The sequence below is a fragment of the Fusarium poae genome (assembly GCF_019609905.1).
Source record: "Fusarium poae strain DAOMC 252244 chromosome Unknown contig_2, whole genome shotgun sequence".
Taxonomy (NCBI): domain Eukaryota; kingdom Fungi; phylum Ascomycota; class Sordariomycetes; order Hypocreales; family Nectriaceae; genus Fusarium; species Fusarium poae.
Genome location: NW_025408660.1, coordinates 187,597 through 202,144, shown reverse-complemented (window position 1 = coordinate 202,144; position 14,548 = coordinate 187,597). Strand labels below are relative to the sequence as shown.

Below are 14,548 nucleotides of genomic sequence, written 5' to 3'. Positions count from 1 at the left end.
TCCAATGTTGAAGTGGACGGGCAACATGATACCAGATGTCGAAGAATCTGAGGATTAACAGCTAGAGGCTTGGCTTGTCAGCAAATATGGGTGCAACACCTATCAACGGATACCAACATCTATCAATCAATGTCGTTTGTTTATCAACTTCTATCAATCAACCCACCTGTCATTACGTAATCATCTATTATCTATCAACGAGGTGTTATATTGATGCTCGTTGAATTGATCCGAACCCTGTGTATAAGCGTCTTAGCTGCATCACGGTAAAAGTATGACAATCTTCTGTGGCGGACCGGTCTATGCGTCCACCTCCGCGTTCTGGTGGCAGCAGGTAGTGCGAACCTTGGTAGATTGCATGAATGGAATGTTGCGTAACCTTTACAGTATTGTACATGTACACCTTCCTCTTCGCAATAACATTCTCTTTGTAAGTTTTGGAGTAGAGACTTATAGATACATGTGTCTACTTGATAGGCGGGTAGGAATAGTCAGATTCATATGACGAAGGAAGCTTTAATTAGGTCTAAAAGAGGGGAAATGATCAGGCCAGAATAGCCATAAACCGTTACTTTGCATGTGCCCAGTAAACGGTGGGCCTCCTGCAGTATAGTCGTATGATTTTACGACATTCCCCTTCTAGTAAATGCTTACTTCAACATATGACTGGCTAAAAGAAAGGTAATTACTACACCGGGGTGACAAAATGGCTACACCAGCGTGACTCTTACACAGGCGTCATTTCTACGGCTTCTGATTGGTCCATCCCTTTTTGTTAGTGCATTTAGCTTCTGCCAACACTGTGTGTAGTGTTGGAGAAATGGCAGGCAGCCACCTCAAGGAAAGATGTCTCACGATGATACCAGAACTGTCTGAACAGCCTCTCCTCATCAGGTATTAAGAAAAGGAGGGACTTCCTTCGATAGTAGGTAGAGGATAGCGAGATAGATAACTACCCTCTAGGGCATACTTGAATTGGCCTGGTTCTGCAGTGAAAACTAGACCTTGTTGTGATGTTCGCTTTAGAACTGGTTGACCCGATTGGTTCTTTACCAAAAGCAAGGACTTTTTAAGGGGGAGCTGCCTTCACCGCCTTTGCGTGGATGTACCTGTGGGTCGAAGGAAAAAAGAGCGAATCAGAAGCCATAAAAGAAACGCCTGCCTGTATAAGAGTGACCCGTGTAGCCATTCTGTCACGCCGGCGTAGTAATGGCCAAAAGAAAATCATTTACTCGTTGGCTAGCCGGGAGGAGTGAGACCAAAAGAACCAGTTGAAGTGGCACCAATCTCTGATGAAGTAGTATACATATCGGAGTGTCTATTCCGCGAACCAGGCCAGTGCTCAACGGGATCGGCTTCAGACAGGGTGCGAGCGGGAGGCCTCACAGGGCGGGGCCAATCGGTTAAACAGCCTTACGGATCAAATCGGGGCGACGATTGCTGACATAATTTGGGCACCTAGCCCATGTATTGGCCGCCCTCGAAATGATTTCCGGCGGGTAACCCTTCGCAACGTAGTGTAGTTCCATTTTAATTAGCTCAAAACATCAAAACACAATACACACGTTTACGACACAAATATCCACCCTTCGAAATCACTCCTCACCACGACATCAATCCTATATATCATGGATGGACCATCGAGTATAGAGGAATTGACAAGACTCCTACGAGAAGCTGAGCAGCGCGCGGAGGAGGAGCGACAACGCGCCGAGAGGGAACAGCAACGCGCCGAGGGAGCAGAGAGAGAACGACAGGAGGAGCGACAACGCGCCGAGAGGGAACAGCAACGCGCCGAGAGGGAACAGCAACGCGCCGAGGAAGCAGAGGAACACACACGACTCACGACGCTTGACGAATACATTGCAGCTTGCCATGATTCCGTCTTCTCTCGCTTCGCCATCGAAACAGATCCAAAACTGACCTCAAAGGGCCCGTTGACCAACCCGCGTAACAAGTGGTGTCCTAAAAACCTCAGGCCATGGCCCAACTTCCTTCATCAACAGAAGGTCACCTTCGGTACACTGCACCATTCATTTCCTACCGAAAGCCGCCTTTTCGAGAACCGAAACTTCCTGGCCGGCATGGGGAACCGGGTCTCCCAACGACCGATAGGAGACGAGAAGACGCTCGAATATTTCCTACATAATAGCGTGGAGGATCCGGTTAGGGCCATCGTACAACAGCTTAAACAGGTCGAAGAGGTCGGCAGGGATTTTCAGATCGGAGATGGTGTCGTCTTTGAGAACCATCCCCATGCCCTCAGCGATGTTGCCGAAGAAGTGGTTGAGAGGGAGACCCCATCGACGCCGCCGCGGACGCCGGACCACGGAATAGATCTCAACCAGTTGCGGCCGGATCAAATCTGCGTCTATCGATCCGACAACACGCCGTCTTCCCAGCGCACAATGGTTTACGTTTCCGAGTACAAGCCGCCCCACAAGCTGACCGCTCCGCACCTTCGCGTCGGTCTCCGCCCCATGGACATCTACAGCGAAGTTGTGAACCGAAGGACGATTCCAACTTTTATTAACCCTGACGCGCGTTTCCAGTACCACGCGGAGAAGCTGACGGCATCTGCCATCACGCAGACGTATCAGTACATGATTGAAAGCGGCCTTGGGTATGGTCTTCTTACTACTGGCGAGGCTATTGTGTTTCTCAACATCGACTGGGACGACGACCCTGAGACTCTGTACTATCATCTAGCAGAGCCTGGTCCGGAGGTGTCGGCACATCCAAACAACCTCCATATATGCACGGCTGTCGGTCAATATCTAGCGTTCACCCTCATGGCTCTCGGTGCGCCTGGAGAGCGACGGGAGATTAGCCAGGAGGAACGTCAAAAAGCTATGAATGGCTTGAAGAGGTGGTCTGAGGACTTCGAATCGACATTCCGTTCTATCCCAGAAAATGAACGATCGGTGTCGTCAGCCTACTCTCCTGGCCATGAACCTACCACCTACAAGGATGTCGATCGGTCGCCGGCCTTGCCGCGCAGAAGGACGCGTCGAACTGCCAAGTGCCAGATTGGCGAGGGGTCGTTGAGGAAGGACGGCAAGCCGGAGCCATCTGATGACGAGTCGGCATCCAGGCCACCGGACACGCCTACGCCAACTGGACGAAACACAAGACAAGGAACCAGGCGGAGCCGGCGACTGGCGTTGCGGCCGCCGCGCGAGACGGCGAGCAGGGTCGGCAGTACTGTACGCAGAAATGTCTTCTCGGGATGGTCAAGGGTGGTTTTCTTGACCCAAAGTGCCCGAACGTGGCGCTTCACTGCGGGAGCTGCGCTACCGCCCGCGCACGTCATCCTGTCGACCACAAGGAGTGGCTTCGCCTACTCCGGAAGCAGCTGGAACAGTCTCTCGACGACGGGATCAGGCCATTGGGGGAAGGTGGTGCGCGGGGTGTGCTTTTCCAAGTGACCCTACTTGCTCATGGCTACACCTTTGTCAGCAAGGGCACGGTGCGGGCTTTCATCAAAGATCTCCAGCACGAGGCTGCTGTCTACGAGCGTCTCAAGCCAGTGCAAGGCGTCCACGTGCCCGTTTTCCTGGGTGCGGTTGACCTTCGATCGATGAACAAGACTTACTACTACGACCACCGGGTCTACGTGGTGCACTTGACATTTTTGTCCTGGGGAGGCTGCAGCGTCGACGGAGCGCAGAGGGCTGGCGACATGGGCAGGTCGCTCGAAGACGAGGCCATTCGGTCCTTGAGAGCCATGCATCGAGAGCGCGTGGTCCACAAAGACGTGAGGCTCGCAAACATGTTATTCAATCCCGAGACCGGCGGGATTATGGTGATCGACTTTGAACGGGCTTTGCTGCTCAACCCGCCTCGACGTCCGCTGGCGCAGCTGGTGCCGAACAAGCGAGCGTGGCAGTCGGAGACGATGGATGGCAAGAAGGTAACTGGTGATTCGAGCAAGCGAAGTCGGTCAAGTCAAAGCTTTTTAGAGGATATCCGGTTGGCAAAGACGGCGTTCTTGGAGTGGAATGCTAAGCCATAGGACACGGATCGCGAGAGCACTTTGCTAGTAAATCTACAGTCAATCACCCTAGGAACTATTAAGAGGCGATTGAACAGTAATCGGCCACCAAAATGGATAATTTCGCTCAAAATTTGGACTTGAATCGAGTGGATTGGGGCCCGGCTGTTTATTGGCTGAAATTAACCCCAACCCCACACTTGGGGTTAGCGCGAAGCAGAGGTCCAGATCTGCCTTGCGGGGTCCGTCGGAATGAGGACATTGATAAAATTGCCAACAGACTCCTAGGCTTTTTCGGAAATGCAGGTGTTTGATGTACTTCGAAGATATTGGGGACAGATAGAGCAGTGGTAAGCCGGGGAGGTCTATATAGTGTGAGATTCCTTTGGGTCTAATCTCGACGGACTGCCAAAATATTGGTAGACAAACGCTCCGGATTCTTTTCGAGACTTCAGTTGCTGATTTAAGATCTCTGATCGAGGTGACCTGAGCTCTGTATCAGTGAGGCCTTACTAGATAACCTTCTGTCCCACTTGTTCCGGTGACAATGCACTAACAAAAGGAGATAAATTGGGGGAGTACCCAACATTTTCCATAATGATTCGTAGAATCTCGTTTGGCAGCTGCGAGATTATGTCTGACATCTTCTCTTTGGTTCAGATAAGGCTCCTCGCGTCTTTTGGCAGCTTAAGAAACGAACAGGAATCAGGCTCTGTGTTGGGCCAGTTTTCAAAGCCAGAATGCGCTGTGTCGATCTAGGGTGGCCGGCGGCGTCGGCATTTATCCATGGCGAGCAATTATGATAGATCTCTGATATTTAGGAAGCGAGTGCCTAATACATAATGAAGATATGTGGGAGGTTGGAGCATAAAAGAAGATGTATAATGAGATTTGAAGATCCGCTATGTAAGTAGGGACAGGGCTAGAATGGCCGTAAACGCCTCTGTCAAATCTCGATGCTGGCCAAAAAATGACAATCAAAATGCGTCCAAAATCGACGACAGTAGAAGATGCATAAATAAGGCGTAAGGGTAGGCCAAAGCGTGAGGAATCTGCTGATATGCATCAATGCCATTTTAATGCTCGTTTGCGTATTGCATCATACTTTCTTTAGCATAGTTCACAGTCAAATTCCATCCCAGGCTATCCGTTGTGTAAGTAGGGATGAATGATGGGTTTAGGTTGTCGGTTTTCGGTTTAAACAGGATTGTTAAGGGGGAACTAGTAGGATTTGGTAAGGTCAGGCAGGGGCAGAATTATAGACGTTTTAATGATTCTCTGCTTACTACCACTCAAGTACTGCCTCTCACGACTTGTTCCATACTTCCAAGCCCAAAGGGTAGGTGTCTGTCTGTGCGCCCTTCCATCTTGTTAACGTGTAGCAGTTTATGGCTAGGTTCTCGTCGATCCCTATATACAGCCAGTTCCGTTACCTATGTTGTGGTTATCACACCTACTCTCGGGTTTAGATGTCCATGCGCTGCCTACTCCTCCTCTAGTGTATGTACACCTGCTAAGCTTCTAACATCTATCTGGGGTAGTATCCGAGGGGTACTAACTGGCTACCCTGTTTGCTTTCCTCCCTGCTTCTCCGCGAATCCTTTCTTTATATCAAGTTTTGCCACTTAATGTACATGCAGCCTATTATGAAGCGCTATCCATATCAAACTCGCGACATTCCATCAGAAACGCCTTTGAAAAGACGTCGGCATATTCACCATAAAAGATCCACAAGCGCCTCGAATCCAGTCTTCAAGCTTCGAAATTGATCGACCAGTCGATTCGATTTTAATTTCGATACATCAACTTGACGAACTGTCAGATATTAAGGTGAAACCGTGAAAGTCCTACGATCTGCTGAAGACTTCAGACTTTAATCCCGAAGTTGAGGGTGAACCCTCCAATATTCAACAGGTTGGCTTTGATGATGATGAGAACTGATTGGGTTTGGTGGATGAAGGAATAGTCATAATTGAGATATGAACGTTAGTTCAAGTTACTCAAAACTTATTAATGAGGTCGAGACTCTAGTGACAGTCTGTTGACCGGAGATGGTGATCTTTATTATTTTGCTTGCAGCCTGAAATTAGAACTGGTGGCTTCTATCTTCTTTTATAACTAGGTAGGTATTGTCTGGAGTCAGTTCGTCGAGAACCATCTCTTAAATACATGACGACCCTAACATAATCTCAGCGTAACAGCACTCAATCCCTTATCCGTTTCATGCAGTTCTTTCAGCCTCTGGGCGATGACACCAAGTCCATGTCATCTCGGTAGGTTTCTTTCAATACGATGCTTGTCCGAATAAGCTAAAGATATCTCCTCCACACCAACGTCACGCTTAGTAAAGCTGATATCCCTATATTACAACTCCAACCACCACTCACAACAATGAAACCCCTATGAAAATGCAAACTGCATAACTTCTTCTCCCAAAGCCTCCTCAACCATAGCCAGTCTAGCTTGCCAGCCGGGTTCCATAAAACGAGACATAAGCATCAATCGTTTCGCCGCCGTATCAATCCCCATCTTCTCTTTCATGACCTCGGCCTTCTCGGCTTCAAGCTGCCCAATCCTCTTGGTAGCCAACGCAATCTTACTATCGGTTTTGAAAAGCCCAGAAGCACTCTTGTCAAGTTGGATTTTGACTGCGGTATATACCTCTTCATGTTCGCGAACCGTTCGTCTTCGTTTATCCAGGAACGTGCGAAGTTCGTTATCTCCAGGATATTTGTTGTAGAGATCTTCCAGGTCCCTGAGCAACTTGTTCTCGGTGGCCATTGATTTCTCGACATCCTTGAGCGCGTCTTGGGCTTTTTCCTGTTCCGTTGCTTGCTCGTTCTTTGTAGGTCTGAGGCTGCGCTCAAATGCGGTGAGTCGGCAGTGTTCGTCATTGATGGATGTTAAAAGTTCTTGGAAGCTCTTGATATGAGGAAATAAGGCAGCCGAAGCAGCCTTCAAGCTTGCTCTGAATTCGTCTCCGGTGGGCTGAAGGGATGTTAGTTTATGATGACCACATCGGATTGACTGGATTTGCAAATGTTACTTACAAGAAGAGCGTTCCAATCCAATGATCCAGTCACCTGTGAACTTGGACATTGAATGTCAGCAGTCTTTTGTCTTTTGGTTAAAGGGGCTGTAAGTGATTCTGAACTGCTCGCCGCTGTCCGGTTGATGAAGTTGTTGGTGGATGTAAATGTGTTTACTGGCGATGACGGAGCAGGGCGCTTGTTAGCCCTAGCAGGGGCGATGGGACGAGGTGTCGATGGTTGACTGCCTCCTAGGTGGGAGTGTAGAGATGCTTGAGGAGTCGTGTTGATAGACGCCGATGGTCGGTGGTTCGGTTGCTGCTGAAAGCTCTGGGAGGCCTGAGAAGTAGTGCCGGTACAACGAGACAGTGCTGGCTGCGAGCTGGCTTGTGCGCGAGGAGTCGAGGGGCTTTGAGAACTCGTTCCGGACATGGATGGCTGGCTACTTGATTGCTGGTCAGGCTGTCGCGCGCTCTGGGGGGTGGGTAGAGATGCTGATGATTGTGCGCGAAGCTGTACAGAGTTCTGAGCCGCGGTTGCTGATCCCTGGCTGCCTTGTTGTTGCGGAGGACGCGTAGTGCCCTGTGGAGTTGTTGCAGGAAAAGACACGGGAGTCTGAGGATGGCCCGGAACAGATGACGCTGTTTGCTTGAGCGGTTGCACACCAGATCGTTGAGTACCCTGGGCGTTCTGAGAAGCAGAGGTGAGAGGCGCCGTCGTTTGGGAGCTTGGTGGTTCGCGTGGCTGCGTCGAGCTTTGAAAAGCCCGTGGAGTTGTAGCAGCAGAAGGCGCGGACGCTTGTTCATCTGGTCCCTCTGGACGGCGAATAGAGCTCTGGGAGGTATCATGAGCCAAGCGAGATGGTGGTTGAAAGTCGCGCCGAGGGCAAGCGCTTGACTCGGCTGCGTTGGAGCCGGAGCTAGAGCCGGAGCTAGAGCCGGAGCTAGAGGCGACAGGACTGCCCCTGGATTGTCCATTGATTATAGCAGGCCCAGACCTAGGATTGGCCGCTATGGTGTCCTCCATAGGCTCATCATCCTGAATATCACCGATGTCTCTGCTTCGCGACCAAAGATTTCGTTTATGAGGGGCGCTCTCTTCGTCTTCGACAGTCAAGTCGGGATCTTCTTCAGTCTCTTCTTCATTTTTGTCTCCGTATTTGCTGAGATCTTCTCGAGAGCCTAGAGCGATAATCTCATCAACCGGTTCAGAGTTTGCCTTGGTTCTGTCACTCTCCGCAGTCCGATCCTCATCATCCGCACGTCCATTCCATCGCCGTGTTTGTTTAGTATCAATACCCATCCCACGTAGCCACTTTCGCACCTTTGCTATATCTAGCTCACGAAGTCGCGGGCGATCTGAGCGCGGATGGCTAGTGGCGAAAACCTTCAATCTATGGCGCACCTGGTCGAGCTCCACGTTCTCAGCAGCCACTACCAGAGACACCAACGTAGAAAGGCTCTCGATAAGTCGAACACCCCAAGTCTCAGGTACAAAACCTTTGCAGAACTCAGTTGGCCACATGCCACATGCTTGATGAATGCGCTGCGCTGCGTGTAACGATCGCTGGGTTGGATAATCTGGTGATGATGAGGCGCGGTTCATTGAATTGAATTCATTCCGCCCGGGAGGATACGCCTCATAGGGCCAAGAGGCGCGGTTCAGTGACGGCCTACCGCGTTTGCGCGCAGATGGAAACTTAGGAGTCATGATTAAGTAATAAAACATGAAAGTTTACACTTCCTCGCTATGCATCCTCCCGGGCGGAATAAGTCCATTCCATTCTAACCCCGCTTAAATGACTACAACCTTGACAACCGATGCTATTTTAAACAATTTAGCGTAGCCACAGGCCCTCTAAGATCCATTCTCCCAGGCATAAGAAACACTACTACTACTGCAAATCGATCAGTGACTCTATTTGTCCGCTGCCAAGCTGACCTTCAACCCCAGACAAGACTTAGCATCAAGGGGAACACGGAACCTGCCTTCTAAAAAGAGTGAGTGGATTGACGTGGACGCTAGTCATGGGGATGAGTACCCTGATATATTTCGTTAATATTTGCTATACCTCTGCGCAAACACTAACAGATCTAACCATGCAAAACATCGGACGCGTTGCGACACGTCGCGACGCGTTATAATGCCTGAACCCAAATGTCTCCTCTTTTACTCGATTCATACGGTCGGTGAACCGAGATGGCAGACTTACCTCTTGACCCGACCAACAACGAGGGGCATACCGAAGTCCGCCAGCCTTCTACTTGGGCACCGACAAATGATGAGGTGTCGGCGGCGGGTTCCTGAATTGTCCAATTAGGAAATCCCTCAGTTAATGTGACAGGGGTCTTACATCAATCCACAAAGCCGGATAATGACGTGGATGGATTGATTCCCTACCCTGCCTATTAGGGCGGCACTAGCGCACCTCGGAGAATGCACATTTGCCACGTCAAGAAGCTTCTCGCTACCGTTGACCCCAAGACCCCGTCGGAGACATGTAAGGCGACATGGAGAAGTAGTATCAGTGCCGTCATTACAATTACGTAACAGCTAAAAGCCCGTCGTATCAGCCGTAAGTATTATGGGGTGAAATAGCCAGCACTTCCGTTTCACATTGCCAATAGTTCAGAAAGGAGCAGGTTTCAAAATCCTGACAAAAACAAATCGATGCCATTTAGACAGACAGAGCCGTCAATCGGTTCGTTAGGCTTTGCCATGCGTCGAATTCAACGCTTGACCGTCTGCGAATAACGCTAACCTCTCGGTGGAATCAGCAAACCAGCTCAGCACACCGTCCTGGTTCGGTTCGCATCTTGGGCCACCCCTTCGGGATATTGCTCGACGAAAGCCCGGTTAAAGCGCCAAAGTATGTGTCATGAAAGTTGCGGAGCCCCGGCATGCATGGGGCCAAGCTCCTCTTCCAGTACTCCATCAACACATTTGCGATGCTCGGATGAGTTGGCGAAGCTGCTTGTGTTGCGTAGCCATGCCATCTGCAACGCCTCTACGACGATTAACTGCCGCATTAGGGGCCAGAAAAGAGACTACTAGAGTAGTTGCGATCCATAAAGCTCACCGTCTTTTTACTGAGTGTATCGCCCTTGAGGATGATCACAATCATGGTGGAGTCTGCGCTAATTGCATCGTCACTGACTTCCGGCTCTAGCGTCGCGTAAGCCCGAGAACTAGCCTCGCAAGCTAAGCTGACCTTAGGCCTAGCTTCTAGCTTTCGCTTCTCCCCTATCTCTTTTTCCTTTCCTTTTTATTTTTTTGTTGTTGTCAGTTCTTCTTTTTGGATTGTGCCTTCCCTCTCTCTCTGTCTTCTTTTTGTCATATCTCTGCTGCCGTTGACCTCTGAGCTTTGTCATCTGCGTACCCACCTTCACGCATTATTGATGCATCCAGTACACATGGTGTGCTTCGCTGTAATGTCATGTGAGCTAACGACAAAGCTAAAAGTGACTAGCGGCCAATGTGGATACAGACCATCCAAGTTAGACCGAAGCTAGGCACGTTCCGTCACTGTCCAGGATTGCTTATTTCAAACGATCCGAAATATTTGGCGGCCGGTACTGGATTGCTGACCCTTTCGAACAATTCTTTTGAGCCGTTGCCATATTTGCGGGATTTGCGTGCGGTGAGCCCTCACCAGCTGAAAAGAACTCCTGTAGCCAACCAGACGCAGCTTGTGAGTCCAGTAGATTGCCAAGTAGCATCTGCGCCATGTCAACCGGTCAGACTTCAGCTGCCCCGGTTGATCACCTTATTTCAACTATTGGATATCCGACGAAAGATATACCCCTGCCCGCGCATAATTGGGCTTGTACAAAAATACCAGTTAGGTACTCTCTCATAATGAGAATTTACTCGTCCTAGGCCGTTGCACAGCCAGGCCACTACAACTAGATACCTCTCTTGGCGCAAGTCAGTTTGCGGAGCCGTGACCACTATCACTCTATTTAATTTTCGAAATTATCTATTTCTGATCGAGGGCGGCCATTACATTGTGTTCTAGTGCAATTTCTAAACACGTCAAAATCTTAACCCCCTCCGAGTGTATTCATTCGAGTCACGCCATGTATCCTTGGAAAGGAGCCCTTTCCTGGGCCGAGTCAACTCAACTGCAAATTGATGCCCTGGGATTGATAACTATCCTTGGGGTAGACGAGGTCAATATTAGTGTTGGCCGTCTCGTCTCGAGCCGTTATGTCGAGTTCCTTCCGCTGCTCGGTGCCTTTGTGCTTGCAGGCAACCATTTTACCAAGAAGCAGCCTAATTTTGTTCTCTACAACCTTACGGAGGGTGTGATGACTACAGAGCTCGCTGGCTGGTTTTCTCGGTGGCTGAAAGCGCAGGAATTCCATCAAATTCACCATAGGATTCAGTGGGAGGCTCGAGACCTGGGAGGGTCGACGGCATCACCCTGGACAGCACTGGCGGTGAGTGTACCTTGTAATGGAATCATGGTGGCACTCACCGTGCTGTCAGCAGATTGGTGGGGCTTCGTAAACGTCTTCGCCATGCTTGCATCGGTCGCCGTGCGAGTTGTGCTTGTAAGAGAGAACCAGGCCGGCATCGACAGAGCTATCCAGCAAGGGTTCAAGGAGCCTAAAAACAAGGGCCAACTTGCGAAAGTTATCGTGGTCACGGATGATTCCAAGGTCATCACAATGAAAATCCCGCGTGTTCTTGTGGGGCGTATCTTCACGCAAACCCCACAAGTCCCCCATCCCATTGCTTACGAGTGTTCACGTTGGATAGGCTGGGTAGCCTTTGGGGTTCAAATCATCAGTCTTGGCATGGCTTCGTTGCTGACACAGATATGCACTGTTGTTCTGATCGTGCTATCAACTGTCCTCACCGTTTTCAAATTTGGCTGCGATGACCGGCGACTGCGAACATCTATAATAGATGCAACGGGAAAGCAAAAACACTCTTCAGAATTTCAGGAGAATATAAAAACACGGTGTTCCATTTCTCCAGCACTGACTGCCATCTGCTCGGAATACCCTGACCGCAACGACGGCTGGTTTCAAAGGGACAACGAGAACAACTCCTCAGAGAGTGGTGATTACATCAGAAGTTCGGCGAACGAGGAAAATCCTCAGCCCGGATTACATTCTGACGTGGAAGCGCAATGCAAAAATGGTTCTGATCAAGGCTCAAAAAGGCCAAGACGTCGTCAAGATCTTTTTGTTTGGATGGGCCTATCTGAGAGCGAATTGGTCCTCATGGAAAACTGGAACCTTGTACCCCGCTTCCAGAATGAGGATTGGTGGAAAGATTTCGATGAGAAGTGCCAAAGCCCCGACGGTCGTGGCGAGATTTTGCCGATTTGCATCCAACCCTAGATTGATCGATTTTCTTGGAGTGGGTGTAGGTATCGTGTTAAAATTCAAGGAGCCATGCGTGGTGCCGAAGAGAGTATTGAATTATCATAAAACATACTGTTGCTATCATATTGGAATCGCGACTGCACTTTTTGGAACCTCTGTCCTTTCCAGTATGGCAGGGTCTTTTTTGAAACGCGCGGCTCTGAACAACATCCTTCACCACCCATAAAACACTTCGCTCAATAACTTCAGCATGGCTGTGCTGCTCCTCTTCCAGCACCATAACTCGCGACAAATATCGCAACATATGATATAACCGCTGCTCCTTGTCATGCCGTGATGCTGAACCTGTTTTACCAATCCCCTGCGCAAGCATGGCCGGCATATATGTTGGCTGAACAGCAGGCTCAACAAATGACCCGTCTATGTTCAGGGTGCGAACAAGGGAGGCATGCGCGCCATCGTCGAGAGCCTCCCATACCGACAAGTACAGCTCTGCCATTTCTAGATCAGCAACTCCACCCATGCATAGTAATCTCAACAGTGCCCGGTCCTCCGGATGTTGCACATTGAGCGATTTGAAACCCTCCTTGTGGAGTGATTCGCCCCGCCTGGTCAGAATCACGTCGTAGGCATCACGCAAGCTTCGATTGCCAAGTATGACCCCAACTGCCACTTCGTAGACATTTCGGTACGCCTGGGCAATTGGCTGGATGAGCTTTCTGGCACATGTCCAGTCATCGTGGCCAGCGGCGCCGGCGATATCCAACAGCTGCTGCATGAAGTGGAATTGGAAATCGTCGTCGTGACCTTGCATCTGTAGCAGGCTAGATAGGGACGCAGGTGCGTTTTCTGCCTGTGCCAGCTGGCCAGGGTTGAACCCCGCACCGAGCCGTATGCCACGCATGATCATATCCTTGTGACGTCGTGGAAGACGATCAATGAGGGGGACGAGACCAGTTTCAACAGCTTTGAGCATAATTATGTCGTGGTTCAAGGTCGAGACATCTTCGCCTGTTTTTGAGTAATAGTCGGATGCGAGACAAGCATCTTTGCCAAGGTCGTTAATCACGATATATGCCAGCAGTGCATAAAGATCCGCCGGATCTTCAAGTTTATTCATAAAGGTTTGTCGTATCCAGTCGAAAGTCGAGCGCGTCAGTTTTATCTGATCGGGTTGAGTTCCTGTGAAGATCTCGTAATAGTTATGGTAAATCCATCTCAGAGAAAGGACACTGACGAGAGTACGGTTGACCTCGTTGTACTGAGCTCCGTATATGATCTGAGATGGAGATGGGGTTGGTGGGTGAACAGAATCCATCTCTCCGATGGAGTAGGCACGCTTGAGACGATCGAGTTCTTGAGGAAATTCATCGTGAACCTGACGGAGGAGATCATCATCGCTAACGTTAAAGAACAATTTCGCGTCGATTGGGCGTACCCCGAAGATTAAGCCGGAACACTCCATAGCATTCGATTTTTACTTTTGCTGTGGACCTGCTTATTCTTGGTATGACAGGAGGAAGAAAGTAACAATAGTTCACGCTTGTGCATGAAGGGAACCCCTCGCCTTACCTTTACAGTGAGGTGCGGGTTCACCGTCAGCTGTTTTTTTATCGTACTTTTATGAAAAGTGTCCCAAGATGGACTAGTGTGACGAACGACCCATGCATAGCCCGAGTCAGAATGTACCCCACCATCTCTCAGCCATAATTGTCTCTTGCTTTGTCGGCGGTCCGGGATCGGGTACCAATATTCAGACCAGCCTATTATAGTTTCAATCATGTGATAGATCTTTGTTAGTAACTATCCCTTCATCCGACTCGAGGTGATTTCCATCCTCGCTTTAATTCCTTGATGCTGATCAGAATGCTGTTAGTAAACAACAGAACAGTGACCCCACTAACGTCATCTGTCACTAGGATTAGCGCCGCAGCTAGTCTGCTTTGAGTCAATTCAACAAAATTATGATGAAGGGCTACTGACGGTGAACCCGCACCCTACTGTACCAACCCCACAAAGCATCTGACGTTTGCTTTCGTCCCGACACCCCGGCGGTGGGGAGAGGTTGGGCTTGGCTTGGCTCTCTGTATTGAGCCTTTTTTTCTTCTCTTTTTTGCGGCAAGCACGAGGGATGACCGACATCGTCATGCTCACACACGACAATCAACGGCACAAAATCATTTGTC

The 14,548-nt window shown here is 49.8% G+C and overlaps 4 protein-coding genes across 4 annotated transcripts; 2 read left to right on the top strand and 2 right to left on the bottom strand.

Moving 5' to 3' along the window:
- Nucleotides 1–1,628: 1,628 nt before the first annotated feature.
- On the top strand, nt 1,629–4,015 carry FPOAC1_013358 (uncharacterized protein; the record flags this gene model as incomplete). The annotated part of the gene is made up of 2 exons (XM_044857699.1): nt 1,629–3,206; nt 3,260–4,015. 2 exons carry the CDS (start codon nt 1,629–1,631, stop codon nt 4,013–4,015), a joined length of 2,334 nt encoding a protein of 777 aa, XP_044701081.1.
- A 2,379-nt stretch (nt 4,016–6,394) lies between these two features.
- On the bottom strand, nt 6,395–8,628 carry FPOAC1_013357 (uncharacterized protein; the record flags this gene model as incomplete). Its single annotated transcript, XM_044857698.1, has 2 exons — nt 6,395–6,982; nt 7,045–8,628. 2 exons carry the CDS (start codon nt 8,626–8,628, stop codon nt 6,395–6,397), a joined length of 2,172 nt encoding a protein of 723 aa, XP_044701080.1.
- Nucleotides 8,629–11,102: 2,474 nt separating this feature from the next.
- On the top strand, nt 11,103–12,377 carry FPOAC1_013356 (uncharacterized protein; the record flags this gene model as incomplete). Its single annotated transcript, XM_044857697.1, has 1 exon — nt 11,103–12,377. One exon carries the CDS (start codon nt 11,103–11,105, stop codon nt 12,375–12,377), a length of 1,275 nt encoding a protein of 424 aa, XP_044701079.1.
- Nucleotides 12,378–12,414: 37 nt separating this feature from the next.
- On the bottom strand, nt 12,415–13,827 carry FPOAC1_013355 (uncharacterized protein; the record flags this gene model as incomplete). The annotated part of the gene is made up of 1 exon (XM_044857696.1): nt 12,415–13,827. One exon carries the CDS (start codon nt 13,825–13,827, stop codon nt 12,415–12,417), a length of 1,413 nt encoding a protein of 470 aa, XP_044701078.1.
- Nucleotides 13,828–14,548: the final 721 nt, after the last annotated feature.